Here is a 20,698-nt window from a genome sequence, read left to right on the forward strand (position 1 = left end):
ATGAAGGGGTGGACCAACCTCCTCAGTGTAATTTCATAAAAATAAAAATAATGAAACATTAAAAAAGTCATAATTTGCAGGTAAACTCTCCTTCCAGACCCATATCAAAGTTAAATCTAGAATTGGCTTTCTATTTCGCAACAAAGCATCCTTCACTCATGCTGCCAAACATACCCTTGTAAAACTGACCATCCTACCAATCCTCGACTTTGGCGATGTCATTTACAAAATAGCCTCCAATACCCTACTCAACAAATTGGATGCAGTCTATCACAGTGCAATCCGTTTTGTCACCAAAGCCCCATATACTACCCACCATTGCGACCTGTACGCTCTCGTTGGCTGGCCCTCGCTTCATACTCGTCGCCAAACCCACTGGCTCCATGTCATCTACAAGACCCTGCTAGGTAAAGTCCCCCCTTATCTCAGCTCGCTGGTCACCATAGCATCTCCCACCTGTAGCACACGCTCCAGCAGGTATATCTCTCTAGTCACACCCAAAACCAATTCTTTCTTTGGCCGCCTCTCCTTCCAGTTCTCTGCTGCCAATGACTGGAACGAACTACAAAAAGCACTGAAACTGGAAACACTTATCTCCCTCACTAGCTTTAAGCACCAACTATCAGAGCAGCTCACAGATTACTGCACCTGTACATAGCCCACCTATAATATAGCCCAAACAACTACCTCTTTCCCTGCTGTATTTAATTAATTAATTTATTTTGCTCCTTTGCACCCCATTATTTTTATTTCTACTTTGCACATTCTTCCATTGCAAATCTACCATTCTTGTGTTTTACTTGCTGTATTGTATTTACTTTGCCACCATGGCCTTTGTTTTGCCTTTACCTCCCTTATCTCACCTCATTTGCTCACATCGTATATAGACTTGTTTATACTGTATTATTGACTGTATGTTTGTTTTGCTCCATGTGTAACTCTGTGTCATTGTATGTGTCAAACTGCTTTGCTTTATCTTGGCCAGGTCGCAATTGTAAATGAGAACTTGTTCTCAACTTGCCTACCTGGTTAAATAAAGGTGAAATAAATAAAATAAATAAAAAGGTAAAACTATACTAAATATATTAATATGTCACCAAATAATTGATTAAAATACACTGTTTTACAATGAAGGTGTACAGTAACTTCAACAGCAATGTCTGGGTTATCACCATGGTGTAGCCGGAAGACAGCTAGCTTCCATCCTCCTCTGGCTACATTGACTTCAATACAAAACCTAGGAGGCTTGTAGGCCTCACCCGCTTCCATAGACATACATGGTAATTATGACCCCTTCTGGAGGACGTCCTCCAACCAATCAAAGCTTTTGCAGTATGAACTCACATGTTGTCCATTCAATCATAGGATTAGGATCAGAGAATGAACATAGTGTGTTGCATTGGGATTGTGCCACAGAGCATTATGAGGGTTCTATGTGTTGAGAAGCTTGGTGGCATTGTTGGATAGAGATTGAGAGTGAAGAGTGATAGTTGAGCCTTTTTTGGATATTATTCAATTCAAATTCGTTTTTTTCAAATTACATGAGAGGTATATTATTTTTTTAAATATTGGTTTTAGAACTTTATTTTTGTGTCCAGTTAGTGCAATTTATTTAAATTTGCCTTGCTAACTTTAGTAGCAATTAGCAGTAGCTAGCTAGCTAGCAGCATGAGCATGCAGTTTTCTCTGCCAGAATGAATAACTCTACCAAATATGTTGTGAACTTTTTGTTGAAGAACCCCTTTCATTCTCTATGGTACACGGAAAAGGTGAGACTTAAAACCGAGGGTCGACCTCTGACTGAGATCAGTTTTATGAAGAAGGACGAAAAGGTGACAGAGTTCAATACCAACTGGTATCAAAAGTATAGCTGGTTAACAGGGAGCCTTTCATCAAGCCGCCTGTATTTCTGGCCTTGCCTGATTTTTGGAAAGTCTGAGCCTTGGTCGAAAGGTGGGTACAGTGACCTGAAGAACATTGATATTTCAGCTAAACAGCAAAACATAAGCAGGGAGCGTATAAATCCCCATATCAGACTCAAGTTTCTGGGAAAAAGCCGCATCGATATAATGTACGTATTCAAACTGTGCAACACAACGGGAAAGTAAGAAGAAACAGGGATGCACCAGCAAGTCTACTGTTCTGACTTGCTGGTGCACATTTAGCCTAGAGTCTGTTTTAGAAAAATGTTATCATCAAATATTGTAAAAGCTTTCATTGTCTGCTTATATCCCCCCTTTATTTATTCTACGGTTATGACTTGGTGTACAGGGAGAATACTGTAAGAATGGACCATGTTCTGAATTCTGTCGCTGTACATTTCAAAAGTGCTGAACAAATAGTTCTATTAACTACATCCGTCCTAGCTCGCTCATTAATGTCTTAATCGAGATTACGGATGGCCTCTTATCCGCCCTTCGTAGTACCATACTTTGTGCATCTCAATTGTCAGTAGAAACCACTTTTTTTTTTAAAGCAAGTCAGCCATATCAGCTATGTTTTTTTAAAAGGCGGTACATTTTGTTGAATGAACTGTTTCGCTGCCAGACAAGGCTCCGCTGATAACCAGGTGTAGTAGTGGTAAGGTGTTGCAACTGGTGTTGGGACAGCTTTATGTAGGCCCTAACAGTTTGTGGGCACCATTTGACACCGTTATAGTGCAATTAATGTATTGTTTAGTGTTGTGTTGTGGCTTTGCTGGCATTCATCGAAAACATTTTGGGGGCAGTTTGCCCCACCAAGATGTACATGCTAAAATCGCCACTGCCAATATAATATGTCAACTTTTGAACTAGGGTGGATAGTAGATTAACATAGGGTAGTGTTTTTGCTGTTCCTTAGAACTACTCATCTTGTTGGCTGACGAAAAAGAACATCTTCAATATGCGCCTCGGAATTTGATAAGAAGAACGCGCGCTGTTGCATCCGCAATTTGTCTGTCTTCACTTGTAGCCTACTTTGGATCTGTGATACCTGTGAGAAGGACCCTTTCACGGGCATTGACTAATAAGAATTTAGATACCTGAGAGAGTCATGTGAGTGATTGGTGCTTCTGAGTAGGCTATGGCGATTGGCAGCCGGGAGAAAGGAATTCTAATTATTATATTCAGCCCAAGGGCACAACGGCCACTTTGGCCACAAGGGATACATTTTCTGCCTAACAAGGGGGCATCAACAGCCATGGCCACCGATGCCATCGGGGAATTCTGACCCACAAGCACGCACAGTCTGCTGGGAGACTGAAATGGCCCTCAGAGAAAACAACAGTAACAGTAAAAGCCAATCTCTGTCTCTCTGTTTGGGTTGGTTTGAGTAAACAGGAAATGATTGGCTCCCTCTAATCTGATGCATTCGACCCAATAACAGACTAATACAATTAGGGCTCATTAAATTAAAGATCTGGACTCTTTCTTCCAGGAACCCTACACTTTTATTCCAGTACGCTCCAGTTTTTAAGCCCCGATGTAGATCGGACAAATCCATTATATGGGAGACTGGGCTGGAATTTTCTGTCACACACACAGCCTACCTTGGCAATGACACAGGCAGTGTCCCAATATTGTTAAATTGCCCCATTCCTTGTCTCCTTTATAAGCAAAGGGAAAGGCATATCCCAATACTCTTAAACATTCCCCATTCCTTCTCTCCTCTTTCCATCATAAATACGCACACGTGCAAGGACTGAATATGACGCTTTTATGGGACACTTTTAGGACACTGTCCTAAAGACATTTACCAGGCCCATGCTATTCAGTTTCTGGGCTGGTAAAGTCATTAAGGGTGTTGCTGTTTACCTAACGATTTGCTGGGTTCTTTGATCATGATGACCAGGGCCCCCGTGTGGTCTACAGGCTGATCTGTCAATCATCACACTGATGGGGTGAGTGACAGCTGGGCATTCTGACTCACAGAGCCTGACCCCTGGGACCTGGCAATACTCTCCTCTGGATAGTAAACCCCAGGAGACACACACACACACACACACACGCACACACATACTTAGAGGCACGTGCACACACACTGAAACACAAATGTGTGTACACACACACACAGCTAGTCCTTGGGACTATCCTTACGAGTAGAGCAGTGATTTATGACCCTGAATGAAAAGGGTAGTTTAAACATCTGGTCTCCTATAAGTGTCCCCTCTCCATCGCTCTCTCCCCCTCTACCTTCCAGCTGAACTATTCACATGGCACTTCTGTGCTGAGCATCAAGGATTTTCCAGTAGCGTCCTTCACTGGAAAATCCTGAAATAAAGCGAGAAGGAAATCTTGCCTTATTCCTCACAGTCTTTTTCTGCAATAAATCAACCTCATTTTGTCTGACTGAAATGGGTGTGTATAGTCGAAGGCGGTGTCGGCAGAAGGGAGGATAGTGAGCAAACAGCTCCACCCTCCAGGACAGTAAACCCAGCAGGGGGTGCAGACCAGGCTTTATAGTTGTTAACCCTTTAACCTCTTCCCACCCACCTGCCTGGCCAGAGCAGCAGGGCTTTCTCAAACACACACCTCTGTTAACCCTGCTCTAATGCCTGTCTGTACGTCATCAGTGACTGGAATATGGCCGTGCGCGTGTGTGTGTATGCGCGCAAGTCACTTGCCTGGGGACAAATAGCTAGGGAATGAAGCCCTTGTGTGTATACTTCCTTCTCCTCACTTTACGAGGCGAAGTACATGTACATGGAATAAGTGAATAAATGTTTGTGTATGTGTGCAGGCACAGACTGTACCGTACAGTAGTATACTTATGTTATTTATCTATTTATCTATCAACTTCTACCTCTCTGGGACCCTTTCCACCCATTCCTTGCCTCTCATCCCTCTCCTCGATCCCTCCCTCGCTCTTTGCTTCTCTCCACCCATCCTTCCTTCCCCACTGCTTCCATCTAATCTGTAAAACCTGCTCACCTCTCTTCATTTTACCCTAATCTCTCCATTTTACCCTAATCCCTCCCTCCCTCCCTCTCTCCATCCCTCCCTCCCTCTCTCCATCACTCCCTCCCTCCCTCCCTCTCTCCATCCCTCCCTCCCTCTCTCCCTCCCTCCCTCCCTCTCTCCCACCCTCTCTCCATCCCTCCCTCCCTCCATCCCTCGCTCCATCCCTCACTCCCTCCCTCCCTCCATCTCACCGTTGTCGTGTCTCAGGGCGGTGTTGGTCTCGGCGTATCGGGACAGGCTGACCTCGTAGCCTCGCTGCTCCAGGATCCGCTGGAACAGCTGGACCTCCGTATCCGTGGCTACGTGCTGACCCGTCAACACCACGGCTTGTGTGACCCGCCCAGCCTGGTTCTGAATGGACCCCTTGACCCGAGGAGGGAAAGATGGATGTCAACATCAACACATAGAGAGGTCACTTCAACCACCAAACAACTTGCTGTATATTTATAAGCAATACAAACAAAGACCATACAGACAGTCCATGAAGCCAAGACGGATCATTTCCTGGCAATTCATATGGAACGTTTTCTAATTTCAATCCTATTTGTATTACAGGCACTTAAACAATGCCACCATAAATGATTGAAACGGGCATCAAAACAGTGAACAGAACAGCCCTAGAGCACTAGGGAGTAGAGCCTGAGCCAAACACGCTTAAACCCTTAGCGAGCGAGAGAGAAACCAGTTGTGAAGAGTTAGGCTGACAGAGACACATGAAAGCTCTGTAGCTGCTCAGCTCACTCTGTTTACACAACTCTGGGTTGGATACGCTGGATAAGGATAGCAGCAGGATCAAACCGTCATGGCTGGGGCAGGGGTGAAGGTAGGGAGGGGAGGGGAGATGGAGGGTAGGAGAGAGGGAGAAAAAGTTAATCTCCTTTGGTAAGGAGAGGGAGGGCAGTTTTCACTATATCATTTCTGAAGTAGACAGACTTTTCTTTCAGAACTGTTCGCCCCCCCTCTCCGTTGCCTGATAATTCATTTGTATCTCTATCAAGTCTCTTCCTCTCTCTTATCCCTTGCTCCTTTTCATTTGAATCTCTCTCTTCAATCTTTCTATCTCTCTTGCTCTCCATTTGTCCACCCCGCTCTCTCTCTTCTCCCTTTAAATCACTCGCTCCAGTCTCTCTCTAAACCATTCCTGTCCAGTCTCTCTATTTTCTCTCTTTCATTCCTCTCGTTCTTCCGAGGCCTGTGGTAGCGTGGCCTGTAAACGTTTCCATCTGAGAGCTGCAGGACACATCAGAGGGAATGTCACAAGACCCCCATAACTACAACCAGTCTCTCTCTCTCTCTCTCTCTCTCTCTCTCTCTCTCTCTCTCTCTCTCTCTCTCTCTCTCTCTCTCTCCACTCCCATCCTCCTCCAACCAGCTACGCAGAATCCTTTCCACCCTCCAATACACCCACACCCACAGCGCCCTCCTCTCTCCAACCTCCAATCAACACACACCCACAGCCCCCCTCCTCTCTCCACCCTCCAATACACACGCTCCCTCCTCCATCCTCTTTTCCCCCAGATACTAATCTCAAACATGCAATTATTCTACAGTGCTCATCCTGCTGCCTCCCTGCCTGCCAATCCGCCATGGCCCAGTTCAGACACAAACATTATTATTTCATTAGGAGATTCCACCAAATTGTTAGCCTACGCCTAGAACTAGACCTCTTTCTGTCCTCTTCAATTTTTCTTCCTCTCCCTTGCTCCCTTTCTCCCTGAGTAATAACAAATACACTCCATCACCCCTTCCTCTCCCCTCTTCTTCCTCTAGCAAGGAAGGAGCGAGTTTACAGTTGGCCCATAACACAGAGTGAAATATTAGAATAATATTACCTTGATAAGCGGGGAATCGAATCAAGGTGTTTATACAACAGAGGCAATCCTCTGAACAATGCACCTTCAATATAATCTGCAGCCGAGAGGGACTCATATTAAACACACTCATAAACAGTTTATTTGGCAGAGTGAGGGAGAACCACTGCTGGGGAAATTATGTTTGTATTGATTATACTGCTTTGGTATACACAGCACACAGCCATGAGCTCAGGTTAACCTAGGAAATTGCTTCCACTTTTTAATTTGGTTACTGATTTGATGAGCAAAGAAGTTTTTAATCAATACTGCATAATTCCTCTTTGCACGTACTGAAATAGTGTTGTGAATACAGACGATTGATGATGTCTTAAAAGTTGAGTTCTCCAATGGTAAACAAACTATTTACTAATGGTTTATAATGAGTTTACAAGCAGCCCTTAAAATGAAGAGTTCTCCATGTTTTCTAAAATGGCCTAATCTGCCAGTGCTGACATCACAAACGAGAAAAAAACCTGACCCCGCCCCTCATCCCCATAATGACCCTGTGACGGACAGTGGAGCACCTCCAGCTGTCAGAGGTGCAGTATGATTGAGTGTACAGTAGTTAGTATGTGTTGAATCCCAGTATCCCACATTTAGTCATATATTAATAGACCTGCTATCTTTAACAGTCCTGGCTGACTGGGCCCGACCTATGATCCTTCCCAACAGGTCACACTCTCTGGTCCTTCTAGTGGTTAGAGCGTTGGGCCAGTAACCGAAAGGTAAAAATCTGTCGTTCTGCTCCTGAGCAAGACAGTTAACCCACTGTTCCCCGGGCACTGAAGATGTGGATGTCAAAATTAGGCAGCCCCCCACACCTCTTTGATTCAGAGACACATTTCAGTTGAAGGCATTCAGTTGTACAACTGACTAGGTATCCCTCCCACCCCATGGCAAACCCCAGGCCATAGCCGCGGGAATTAGGGGTGCTGAGGGTGCTGCAGCACCCCCTGAAAAATCTGAATTAAAACATTTGGCACCAAAATGGACAGCAACCCCTCCCTCAAACTGCTTCCAGTGGCCCCTGACACTCTCCTGGCAGCATATGGTTATGGTGAACATAGTCACCTTAACCCCCTCGCTCCAGTCCAGTTGATGAAGACCCATACAGACAGTACGTGAACACACTACCAAACCAATTGTGCCGCTAAACTTGACCCCAGACCACAAGAATTCAACATCATCCACATCCTCCCCCAAATGCATTACTCAATACAGTTTATTGGCTTGAATATGACGTACAGCCAGGTTATGGCCCACATTCTCTGCCACCACTGCTGAAATATGAACGCAACATGTGATGTCACAGCAGTGTTTGTGGAAGGTCACATGTGAACTGGGTGGTGCCATGCTCTGGGTTGGTTTCCAGACATTTGAACCCCAACCTTCCACTACAATAGTAACTACACTGACACTATTAGTAAATATGGGGAAAGACAGCTATCAATGGACTGAGACTACTACAATAGTTATGAGTGATACACATGATCTCAGCAGCCCATACAAATCAAAGCATTTCCATATGACGTGAAAAGTCAACCCACATAAACCTCCCCTGGGTTCACTTCACATACCACATCCAGTGTGTGATAGTTAGCCCTCTAAGTTGGGTTTGTTAACCGTGTGCTATAATGACCATGTTTCCCTCCATCCGTGGAGAGACAGAGGAATGCAGAGGGTTAATGGGCCTTGCACTCGTTGAGAAGGAAAATAAATGTGTGAAAGTTTAGCTGTCTGGGGAGAGGGAGGAGAGAGAGGGGGAGAGAGGAAGAGAGGGAGAGATGGGGAATTAGGGGACAGGAGGGCGAGCCAAAAGGAGAGAGGCCTGTTTGTGTGAGACTGAAGGGGAGTCTGGAGAAGCCGGGGCTGGCTGTATAAGCCCTGGTTCTGGCCCTGTCTCTGTTAGTATTCATCTGGGTCTGGTGGGCCTGTTTGGTCATGCACTACCATGCTGCTTCTCTCCTTAGTTACTGGTGAAGGATCTGCCAAGGAGGCTTTTCTTGTGTTCTCTACTTCTCTCTTTTATTCTCACAGTCATTCTCTCCCTGCCTCCATTTCTCATCCCTCACTCTTTTCTTCATTCACCCCCTCTGACCCTCTGTCAAAATATCCATTTGAGCCCTTCTTCGACCCGCCTTTCTGGCTCTCTTTCCCACTCTCTCCTTCCATCCCTAACCTTCTCTCTCGGTGACAGGATGTGGCTTAGTCTTACCACTGGCTCCATGGGTAGAGTTCAGTGTGTCTGAGAGGCCCAGGGTTATAAATACTCCCATCTCAGCCATGCACACAGAGACAGACAGAGAAACAGATATACAGCCCACTGGCAATATATAGACACCCCTTCCATGACTCATATCACCCAGTCACATCCAAGGCCAAACACCCATATGCAGGTGGTCTGAAAAATGCATTTCCCCCTATCCCATATAAGTCACATTCAGTACATCGAGTAAGACATCTTGTTCTAAGTTGAGAGCAGTCAAAACAAATCAGAAAGTCATCATTCAATCACAACAAATGCACATTTTACATAAACAAATAAGTAGTTGAAACATAACCGAAAGCTACATGCATAATGAATCAATGTACCCACTTTAAACATGTATCCAGAGGGAACTTGAGCATACTTCCTTATTACCGCGTAACCTTGCAAACAATACCTCCTATTCTATACTCACAGTTTAAATACCGACAAGGCAAATATAAACATAGACCTACACTGGCTGGCTACTAAACATCCAATTCCATAGACTAGTGAAGCATGCAAGGATCAGACATTTACAATACAGACCTCGGACCAGAACTATGGGTACACATTGGGGACATACTGTACATGCTCTTAAAACTGCCCTTCTATACTGTAAAGTAATACACACATCAGACAGGTGGGGTGAGCTGTCTAAAATAATCTCCACTTCCAAGTATTTGTCTCCATCCTTCCTCAGTACAGTAATATGGTGCAGGGGTCTCCATCCTTCCCCAGTACAGTAATATGGTGCAGGTGTCTCCATCCTTCCTCAGTACAGTAATATGGTGCAGGTGTCTCCATCCTTCCTCAGTACAGTAATATGGTGCAGGTGCCTCCATCCTTCCTCAGTACAGTAATATGGTGCAGGTGTCTCCATCCTTCCTCAGTACAGTAATATGGTGCAGGTGTCTCCATCCTTCCTCAGTACAGTAATATGGTGCAGGGGTCTCCATCCTTCATCAGTACAGTAATATGGTGCAGGTGTCTCCATCCTTCATCAGTACAGTAATATGGTGCAGGTGCCTCCATCCTTCCTCAGTACAGTAATATGGTGCAGGTGTCTCCATCCTTCCTCAGTACAGTAATATGGTGCAGGGGTCTCCATCCTTCCCCAGTACAGTAATATGGTGCAGGGGTCTCCATCCTTCCCCAGTACAGTAATATGGTGCAGGTGTCTCCATCCTTCCTCAGTACAGTAATATGGTGCAGGGGTCTCCATCCTTCCTCAGTACAGTAATATGGTGCAGGGGTCTCCATCCTTCCTCAGTACAGTAATATGGTGCAGGTGTCTCCATCCTTCCTCAGTACAGTAATATGGTGCATGTGTCTCCATCCTTCCTCAGTACAGTAATATGGTGCAGGTGTCTCCATCCTTCCTCAGTACAGTAATATGGTGCAGGTGACTCCATCCTTCCTCAGTACAGTAATATGGTGCAGGTGACTCCATCCTTCCTCAGTACAGTAATATGGTGCAGGGGTCTCCATCCTTCCTCAGTACAGTAATATGGTGCAGGGGTCTCCATCCTTCATCAGTACAGTAATATGGTGCAGGTGTCTCCATCCTTCATCAGTACAGTAATATGGTGCAGGGGATTCCATCCTTCATCAGTACAGTAATATGGTGCAGGGGTCTCCATCCTTCATCAGTACAGTAATATGGTGCAGGTGTCTCCATCCTTCCTCAGTACAGTAATATGGTGCAGGTGACTCCATCCTTCCTCAGTACAGTAATATGGTGCAGGTGACTCCATCCTTCCTCAGTACAGTAATATGGTGCAGGGGTCTCCATCCTTCCTCAGTACAGTAATATGGTGCAGGGGTCTCCATCCTTCATCAGTACAGTAATATGGTGCAGGTGTCTCCATCCTTCATCAGTACAGTAATATGGTGCAGGGGATTCCATCCTTCATCAGTACAGTAATATGGTGCAGGGGTCTCCATCCTTCATCAGTACAGTAATATGGTGCAGGTGTCTCCATCCTAAAACAGTACAGTAATATGGTGCAGGGGTCTCCATCCTTCCCCAGTACAGTAATATGGTGCAGGGGTCTCCATCCTTCCTCAGTACAGTAATATGGTGCAGGTGTCTCCATCCTTCCTCAGTACAGTAATATGGTGCAGGGGTCTCCATCCTTCATCAGTACAGTAATATGGTGCAGGGGTCTCCATCCTTCATCAGTACAGTAATATGGTGCAGGTGTCTCCATCCTTCCCCGGTACAGTAATATGGTGCAGGTGCCTCCATCCTTCCTCAGTACAGTAATATGGTGCAGGGGTCTCCATCCTTCATCAGTACAGTAATATGGTGCAGGGGATTCCATCCTTCCTCAGTACAGTAATATGGTGCAGGGGTCTCCATCCTTCATCAGTACAGTAATATGGTGCAGGGGTCTCCATCCTTCATCAGTACAGTAATATGGTGCAGGGGTCTCCATCCTTCCTCAGTACAGTAATATGGTGCAGGGGTCTCCATCCTTCCTCAGTACAGTAATATGGTGCAGGGGATTCCATCCTTCATCAGTACAGTAATATGGTGCAGGGGATTCCATCCTTCCTCAGTACAGTAATATGGTGCAGGGGTCTCCATCCTTCATCAGTACAGTAATATGGTGCAGGGGTCTCCATCCTTCCTCAGTACAGTAATATGGTGCAGGTGTCTCCATCCTTCCCCGGTACAGTAATATGGTGCAGGTGCCTCCATCCTTCCTCAGTACAGTAATATGGTGCAGGGGTCTCCATCCTTCATCAGTACAGTAATATGGTGCAGGTGCCTCCATCCTTCATCAGTACAGTAATATGGTGCAGGGGTCTCCATCCTTCATCAGTACAGTAATATGGTGCAGGTGACTCCATCCTTCATCAGTACAGTAATATGGTGCAGGTGACTCCATCCTTCATCAGTACAGTAATATGGTGCATGTGCCTCCATCCTTCCTCAGTACAGTAATATGGTGCATGTGTCTCCGTCCTTCCTCAGTACAGTAATATGGTGCAGGTGACTCCATCCTTCATCAGTACAGTAATATGGTGCATGTGTCTCCATCCTTCCTCAGTACAGTAATATGGTGCATGTGCCTCCATCCTTCATCAGTACAGTAATATGGTGCAGGGGACTCCATCCTTCCTCAGTACAGTAATATGGTGCAGGTGTCTCCATCCTTCCTCAGTACAGTAATATGGTGCAGGGGTCTCCGTCCTTCCTCAGTACAGTAATATGGTGCAGGTGTCTCCATCCTTCCTCAGTACAGTAATATGGTGCATGTGCCTCCATCCTTCATCAGTACAGTAATATGGTGCAGGGGACTCCATCCTTCCTCAGTACAGTAATATGGTGCAGGGGTCTCCATCCTTCCTCAGTACAGTAATATGGTGCAGGGGTCTCCGTCCTTCCTCAGTACAGTAATATGGTGCAGGTGACTCCATCCTTCCTCGGTACAGTAATATGGTGCAGGTGCCTCCATCCTTCATCAGTACAGTAATATGGTGTAGGTGTCTCCATCCTTCCTCAGTACAGTAATATGGTGCAGGGGTCTCCGTCCTTCCTCAGTACAGTAATATGGTGCAGGTGCCTCCATCCTTCATCAGTACAGTAATATGGTGCAGGGGTCTCCATCCTTCCTCAGTACAGTAATATGGTGCAGGGGTCTCCATCCTTCCTCAGTACAGTAATATGGTGCAGGTGTCTCCGTCCTTCATCAGTACAGTAATATGGTGCAGGGGTCTCCATCCTTCATCAGTACAGTAATATGGTGCAGGGGTCTCCATCCTTCCTCAGTACAGTAATATGGTGCAGGGGTCTCCATCCTTCATCAGTACAGTAATATGGTGCAGGTGACTCCATCCTTCCTCAGTACAGTAATATGGTGCAGGGGTCTCCATCCTTCCTCAGTACAGTAATATGGTGCAGGTGACTCCATCCTTCATCAGTACAGTAATATGGTGCATGTGTCTCCATCCTTCATCAGTACAGTAATATGGTGCAGGGGTCTCCATCCTTCATCAGTACAGTAATATGGTGCATGTGTCTCCATCCTTCATCAGTACAGTAATATGGTGCAGGTGACTCCATCCTTCCTCAGTACAGTAATATGGTGCATGTGTCTCCATCCTTCATCAGTACAGTAATATGGTGCAGGTGCCTCCATCCTTCATCAGTACAGTAATATGGTGCAGGTGTCTCCATCCTTCCTCAGTACAGTAATATGGTGCAGGGGTCTCCATCCTTCATCAGTACAGTAATATGGTGCATGTGTCTCCATCCTTCCTCAGTACAGTAATATGGTGCAGGGGTCTCCATCCTTCCTCAGTACAGTAATATGGTGCAGGTGTCTCCGTCCTTCCTCAGTACAGTAATATGGTGCAGGGGTCTCCATCCTTCATCAGTACAGTAATATGGTGCAGGGGTCTCCATCCTTCATCAGTACAGTAATATGGTGCAGGGGTCTCCATCCTTCATCAGTACAGTAATATGGTGCAGGTGTCTCCATCCTTCCTCAGTACAGTAATATGGTGCAGGGGTCTCCATCCTTCCTCAGTACAGTAATATGGTGCATGTGTCTCCATCCTTCCTCAGTACAGTAATATGGTGCATGTGTCTCCGTCCTTCCTCAGTACAGTAATATGGTGCATGTGTCTCCGTCCTTCCTCAGTACAGTAATATGGTGCAGGTGTCTCCATCCTTCATCAGTACAGTAATATGGTGCAGGTGACTCCATCCTTCCTCAGTACAGTAATATGGTGCAGGTGTCTCCGTCCTTCATCAGTACAGTTATATGGTGCAGGGGTCTCCATCCTTCATCAGTACAGTAATATGGTGCAGGTGCCTCCATCCTTCATCAGTACAGTAATATGGTGCAGGTGACTCCATCCTTCCTCAGTACAGTAATATGGTGCAGGTGTCTCCATCCTTCATCAGTACAGTAATATGGTGCAGGTGCCTCCATCCTTCATCAGTACAGTAATATGGTGCAGGGGTCTCCATCCTTCCTCAGTACAGTAATATGGTGCAGGTGCCTCCATCCTTCATCAGTACAGTTATATGGTGCAGGGGTCTCCATCCTTCCTCAGTACAGTAATATGGTGCAGGTGTCTCCATCCTTCCTCAGTACAGTAATATGGTGCAGGTGACTCCATCCTTCCTCAGTACAGTAATATGGTGCAGGTGTCTCCATCCTTCATCAGTACAGTAATATGGTGCAGGTGCCTCCATCCTTCATCAGTACAGTAATATGGTGCAGGGGTCTCCATCCTTCCTCAGTACAGTAATATGGTGCAGGTGCCTCCATCCTTCCTCAGTACAGTAATATGGTGCAGGTGACTCCAAGCCTTCATCAACTGAGGAGTTTCCTTCATATGCTACCACTTCTATGGCTGCTAGCAGTCCATTCAATTTAGATGAGTGATAATTTAGAAAAGGTACCAAGTAGAGGACTAATTAACTGTATTGGGACCAAGCCATTAGAGTACACCAGGGGAGGCTCCTCAGAGGAGGAAGGGAATGACCATCCTCCTCAGTGAACAACATAAAGATAAAAATTGTATTTTTTTTAGATAAAACTATACAAAATAGAATCACATGTCACCAAATAATTGATTAAAACACTATTTTGTAATGGTCTTCAGTAGTCTCAACATCACTCTGTAGAGTAGCACCATGGTGTAGCCGGCGGACAGCTAGCTTCCGTCCTCCTCTGGGTACTTTGACTTCAAAACAAAACCTAGGAGGCTCATGGTTCTCACCCCCTTCCATAGACATACATAGTAAGTATGACAACTTCTGGAGGACGTCCTACAACCTATCAGAGATCTTGCAGCATGAACTGACATGTTGTCCACCCAATCAAAGGAACAGAGAATGAATCTAGTACTGAAAGCATAAGCTACAGCTAGCTAGCACTGCAGTGCATAAAATATGGTGAGTCATTGCCTCAAAGAGAGAGAAAGATAATAGTTGAACAGTTTTGAACAAATACATTTCTTCCAAAATGAAGGAGATGCGAGAGAGAAATTGAGAGAGATTGTAATTTTCACTTAATTGGTTAGGTCAGGGTGTGACTAGGGTGGGCAATCTATGTTTTCTATTTCTTTGTTGGCCTGGTATGGTTCCCAATCAGAGGCAGCTGTCTATCGTTGTTTCTGAGTGAGGATCATATTTAGGCAGCCTTTTCCCACCTGTTGTTTGTGGGATCTTGTTTTTGTGTAGCTGCCTGTGAGCAGCCCAGAACGTCACGTTTCCTTCTGTAATTGTTTTTGGTGAGTTGCATATTTATTAAACATGTGGAACTCTAAGTATGCTGCACCTTGGTCCATTCATTCCAACGAACGTGACACTTACTTAGCTAGCAAATGCAGCTATCTAGTTTAGCCTACTCAAACACCCTGCTCAAACAGAGGTATGCTATGTTAGCTAGCTGGCTATGACTATCCAACACAACACTGGAACAGTTCCAAGTCAAGGTTAGTTTTTTAAAACTAATTTATTGCAACAGACGCCGACCGGTGTAAGTGCTAAACTACTTACTGACTGTACTCTAACGTTACAGCATGATTGCAGCGGGTTTACGAACGCGTTAGTTCTATTAGCTATGATGACTATGATGTTACTTTAGCTAATATGGTGACAATGATGTAGGATGTGTGTAACCATTATGATATGGTTTGGCTTGGAAAGTTTTTGTGCCTGGTCACATACAGCTGATATGTTGGGCATTAAAGTCGACAAGCGAAGGGAAAAGGTGAGAGGAGGAGAGTGCATAGATGCGAGAAGGAGTACAACGTGGCTGCTATGAAAGTGAACTGTGTTTACATGACTCCCTGACCCTACCATCCCAGCACCCTAACTGACTCACTGACCATACCATCCCAGCACCCTAACTGCCTCCCTGACCCTACCATCCCAGAACCCTAACTGACTCCCTGACCCTACCATCCCAGCACCCTAACTGACTCCCTGACCCTACCTTCCCAGCACCCTAACTGACTCCCTGACCCTACCATCCCAGAACCCTAACTGACTCTCTGACCCTACCTTCCCAGCACCCTAACTGACTCCCTGACCCTACCATCCCAGCACCCTAACTGACTCCCTGACCCTACCATCCCAGCGCCCTAACTGACTCCCTGACCCTACCTGTGACCTTCTCCAAGCTTAGAGAGTCTGGTTAGTGCCAGTGGTCAAATGCTGGAACCTTCTCCCATACACACTTTCAGCCAATCAGTGTCAAAGAAGCAGACAAGCATCCAGATCTTTCTGGCAGGGGTTCCACTCTGAACACCACCAAACGTGCTCCACACATATGTGGGGAGTTTGAATGCCGCTCTGATGGGAGTAGCAGTGCCATTGAATCATAGCGTGTATGTGTGTGCGAGTGAGGCTGTGTTCCATGGCTTTCTGATCTCTGATTCTGCTCTGTTCCTGCCTCCTGCCCTGGGACTGAATGGGTCTGTCAGGGTCTGGAAGAAACTCAAAGGGAATAAAGTGCTGGAGGATCACATTCCGTAGCGCTGATCTAACACTTCCTACTTGCCTACTGCTGGAGCACTCACCCCGCTAGCACCCCTGGAAAGCCTGGGACAGCCATACACAGGTGCTAACTGCATACACACGCACATGGACACACACTCACACACACACATTGCAAACCTATAACACCAACACCCTTGCCAAAATGCCCCATCCCTAACAACTCTCCAGCAATTCCAATCACCATCCTGCCCCAGACAGTCACAAATACTGAACACCCCATACACACAGTGTGAAGCTAGTCAGTATGACATGCCACAGAGGGTAACAGGCACAAACACTACAGTGACAGGGCTTTTGTAACGATGGCTCTCGACATGCCAACAATCAAACTGCCCCAGTCACACTCAATATCAACTATGACAGAGTCCTTTGACTATTATGAGAGGGGAAATAAAGGCAATGTAATGGCTCAGGCGTCAAACTTCTGATTCACAATAAGTCCAACATTCAGAACTGTTAGGGTTGTTTCGAGAACTCGGAGTTGCACTCAACAGCTAAACTGAGGCAGTGTGTCTGTGGTGTATAACACATTTGGCTGTGACAGCTCGATTTCCCTCTGTCAACCACATAGTCAACAAGTCCAACAGACTGCCTGTCTCTGTCTGTCTCCCTCTCAATATCTCTCAACACTATCCCTCCTTCCCCCCCACTCTCCTTGTTTATTTATTATTTTCTTCCTCTCTAAGGGGCCATGACAACTGTTCCAGGAACAATTTCCAAATTTAACCCATAATGGTAAAAGTTAGAAGTGGGTAAGTAGAGCTGATCTAGAATCAGTTATTAGAGGTAGATGGTAACCAGAGAGCTGTGTGGTGACCTGAGGTACTAGCAGCTGATTTGTGATCTATGGCAGCGGTCAATCTTGTCTGAATACAACACACACTTTCTGAAAGACTGAAAAGCAAACACAGTAACTGTGGGATTACCAGAAAATACTCTCACAATTACAGAGCAGTCTGTCATCCAATTGTGTTACCCACATGCACCTATGACACACACACACACACATATGCACAAACACACACTGTTAGTCTTTGTCACACACTCATACACACGCTCTAGCTAGCCCATACAATGTCAAGCAAAGCTATAATGGTCAAGGCGTAGGCCACATTTGAGGCAGCTGGGTAATAAATACATTTAAATCCCTCATGTTTGGTTTACCTCAGATTATGTCAGCTGTCATTTTATGGATGCATGAGAGCTGTCAAAGGATGGCTTATCCAACTTGATTAATGGCAGAACTTTTAGGCTATATCAGGGAACACTTTCAGACAACGAATCACTTAAAATAACCCGGAAAATTGATATGCAACCTTGTTTTTCTAAAGGTTCATACAGGTGTCAATCATCTGTGGAGCGAAGAGCTCGCATTAAATAAATAAAGCTGCACCCGGGATACTTCTAGAGCACATGGCATGTCCAGCTGACCAATGGGCATTGAGCCTCGAGCTCCTAGCAAGCTCATCTAAATACCTCAACACTAATATCCATAGCAAAAAAACGGTTCACTATTCTTAAGCAGTTTACGATACTTGTTAGTTATATAGGCTGACAACTAAATGAAAATAGGCCCAACCTGCTAGTTATATAGGCTAAGCCAAGGAGTCAGCATCAAATCATTTTGTTGTTAGGTTTGAAGCTAAGGTTGTTGCTCATTAAAGTTAATGAAACTCTGACGGTGTTTTGAGCCCAAAGACAAAACACAGGCTGCATAGGGAGGCATACAACCATTGCATGCAACTAACACAGCACGGTGTAAAGAAAGCCTATACCCATGTGTTTTGATGATGAAATTGCCTTTCCCATTGTGGGATGGAACAAAGCTTATCCTTGAATCTTCAATATTCAAGGTTCAAGTAGGCTACCTAAAGCACTGGACAAACATTGTACAATAGACAAGTGCAATTCTATCATAAACCCACTTACATATCTGTCCCTCTCCAAAGCCTCCAGGGTAGAAATAAGCCTCGCAGGGTCCTGCAGAAGTTCATCAAATACTTCCAACGCTTCAGTCATCGTTGACTTGTTGCGTTCGTCAGCCGCAGGTGGGTCGCCTTTGAACCGACTCCGTGCCACCATCAGGGTCTGGTAGAAAAGACACGCCGCGAACCCTAAGAGCAATAACCGTCCGGAGCAATACCTGCGGCGGAGCGTCCAGAGCCGCCGAAGAAACATTCCCGTTTCACTTCCAACTTTGCTGGCAGAAGAATAAAGGCATACCATGAGGGAAGATATTTAGCCTATTTCTTCTCCGCGTCCCACTCAGACCTCACACCACTCTGGCCGCTCTCCCCGCCGGATAGAAGGAACACAGAGCAGCGGCGCTATCTGTAGAAACACGCACTTCAGGAATACACAAAGACCTGTAAACATTGTGCCGCATTTTATCTTTCAAATATGACCTGGTTGGTATTTCAGAGGGGGGTCCACGGTGTCCAAGAATCGTCACTATGACAAACTCGAGTGATCATTTTGAGCTGGCACAAACAAACAAAACCTTTTCCCCAACGTTGTTATTCCGTTATTCATGAGAATTAAGTTAGATCAGTGAGCCACAGTCCAACTATCACATCCTTGAACACTGGAGTTCCGAGAGAGATGGGGAAAGTTTCCCCTTTCGCTTCCTTTGGGGAAGAGTGCCCCTCAGATCATTAAAAACATTCTCGAGAAGCAGAACATCATAGATCAGACTCTGCTACTGCGCGCTGTCAGAAAACTGCCATTCCCATCCACAACCAAAGGCACAACGCATGAAAACATCCCGTCAGACACAGATAGAGCCAAACTGAAGTTAGAAAAATGAAGAACTTCGCCAAGACTTCAGACCCTGAAATAGGTTACAGACTACAAAGAGGGTTTCCACTATATCCGAGCGCTGGCCGCGCACCGGGGGGAGACTTCACCTGGTTTGGGTTAGGCTACTCTAAGAGGAAAAAGTCAACAGTAGCCGAACTTCCTTTCCGTGCGGACGGCTGGATTACAGTCTCACACACAGGGCTACTGGTTCCTAAAATTAAAACTCCCTCGGGTAAAGAAAAAAAAACAAGTGGAGTTTATACCATTGATCCGTTTCAACTGGATAGTTGAGGAGCGTTCTTGTAAAGTAACGGTTTGAAATTCCACGATGTACATCGAACGGTCTAAATGCGCACACATGCCTCCTCGGTCGGGGTCGAGGTATGCTCCCCCTCATTCCAAATTGTGGTAAAAGACAGGGCTCACTCTTTGCTATTTGTGGCACACACACCAGTCCTCCCTTGGCTCATTATTTAGAGAAAGGAGTTGGAGCCCTGCTTTGTTTTAGTCAGATGTGGTGAGAGAGAGGCTATTGAAAAGGTTCCCTTTCAGAGCAAGGGCTGAAAACATGTTCCCTTTATTTGGTGAAGTTGTAAGTTCTCCAAGACACCTCAGGTTCCTTCTAAAAAATATATAGCTATTATGGCAGTTTTGTATATGACAAAAAAGTGAATACAATCAATAACCAAATTTGGTACAACCAAATCCCCTTGTGTGTGAGGGCTGCAACACTGCTGGTTTTCATTACACTCCTCGAATCAGGGAATGATTAGACCTGGGACACCATGTAAGTGAGCTGACTCGTGGTAAATCAGTGGCATTCATTAATACATTTCCTGCCAAATAAAGAAAAACAGCAGTACATCAGCCCTTGAGGACATGATTGAATAGCCCTGTTAGTACTGCATTTGTTGAGAGGTCAAATGCAATGTTTATGGGACGAGCAGGTCACCATTAAAACAAAGCGGTGTAATGGGTTAAAAGCTTACTTCATTATTTGATGTTTAAAAAAAAAAACTCTACACCACCTTTACCCCACACACAGAGATGATTTCAAAGCTATCCCTTGCCCTCCATTTGGCAAATCTGAACATAATTCTATCTAAAAACTAAAACAGGGAGTATGTGACTTGCTCAATACGGAAGTGGTCAGATTTTTTATTTTTACCTTTATTTTACTAGGTAAGTCAGTTAAGAACAAATTTGTATTTTCAACGACAGCCTAGGTAGAGTAGGTTAACTGCATGTCCAGGGGCAGAACGACAGATTTGTACCTTGTCAGCTTGGGGATTTGAACTTGCAACCTTTTGGTTACTAGTCCAATGCTCTA

General features: G+C 45.4%; 1 protein-coding gene across 1 annotated transcript in view; it reads right to left on the minus strand.

Moving 5' to 3' along the window:
• LOC135514865 (cadherin-like and PC-esterase domain-containing protein 1) overlaps positions 1 to 19,811 on the minus strand; it is an 83,095-nt gene extending 63,284 nt beyond the window's left edge. Inside the window, exons 1-2 of the mRNA XM_064938529.1 lie at positions 18,499 to 19,811; positions 5,132 to 5,303 (exon numbers count right to left, since the gene is read on the minus strand). Coding sequence (XP_064794601.1) covers positions 5,132 to 5,303; positions 18,499 to 18,795 — 469 coding nt within the window. The 5' untranslated portion in view covers positions 18,796 to 19,811. The remainder of the gene's footprint in view (positions 1 to 5,131; positions 5,304 to 18,498) is intronic.
• Positions 19,812 to 20,698: the final 887 nt, after the last annotated feature.

The sequence above is a fragment of the Oncorhynchus masou genome, chromosome 26 (assembly GCF_036934945.1).
Source record: "Oncorhynchus masou masou isolate Uvic2021 chromosome 26, UVic_Omas_1.1, whole genome shotgun sequence".
Classification (NCBI taxonomy): Eukaryota; Metazoa; Chordata; class Actinopteri; order Salmoniformes; family Salmonidae; genus Oncorhynchus; species Oncorhynchus masou.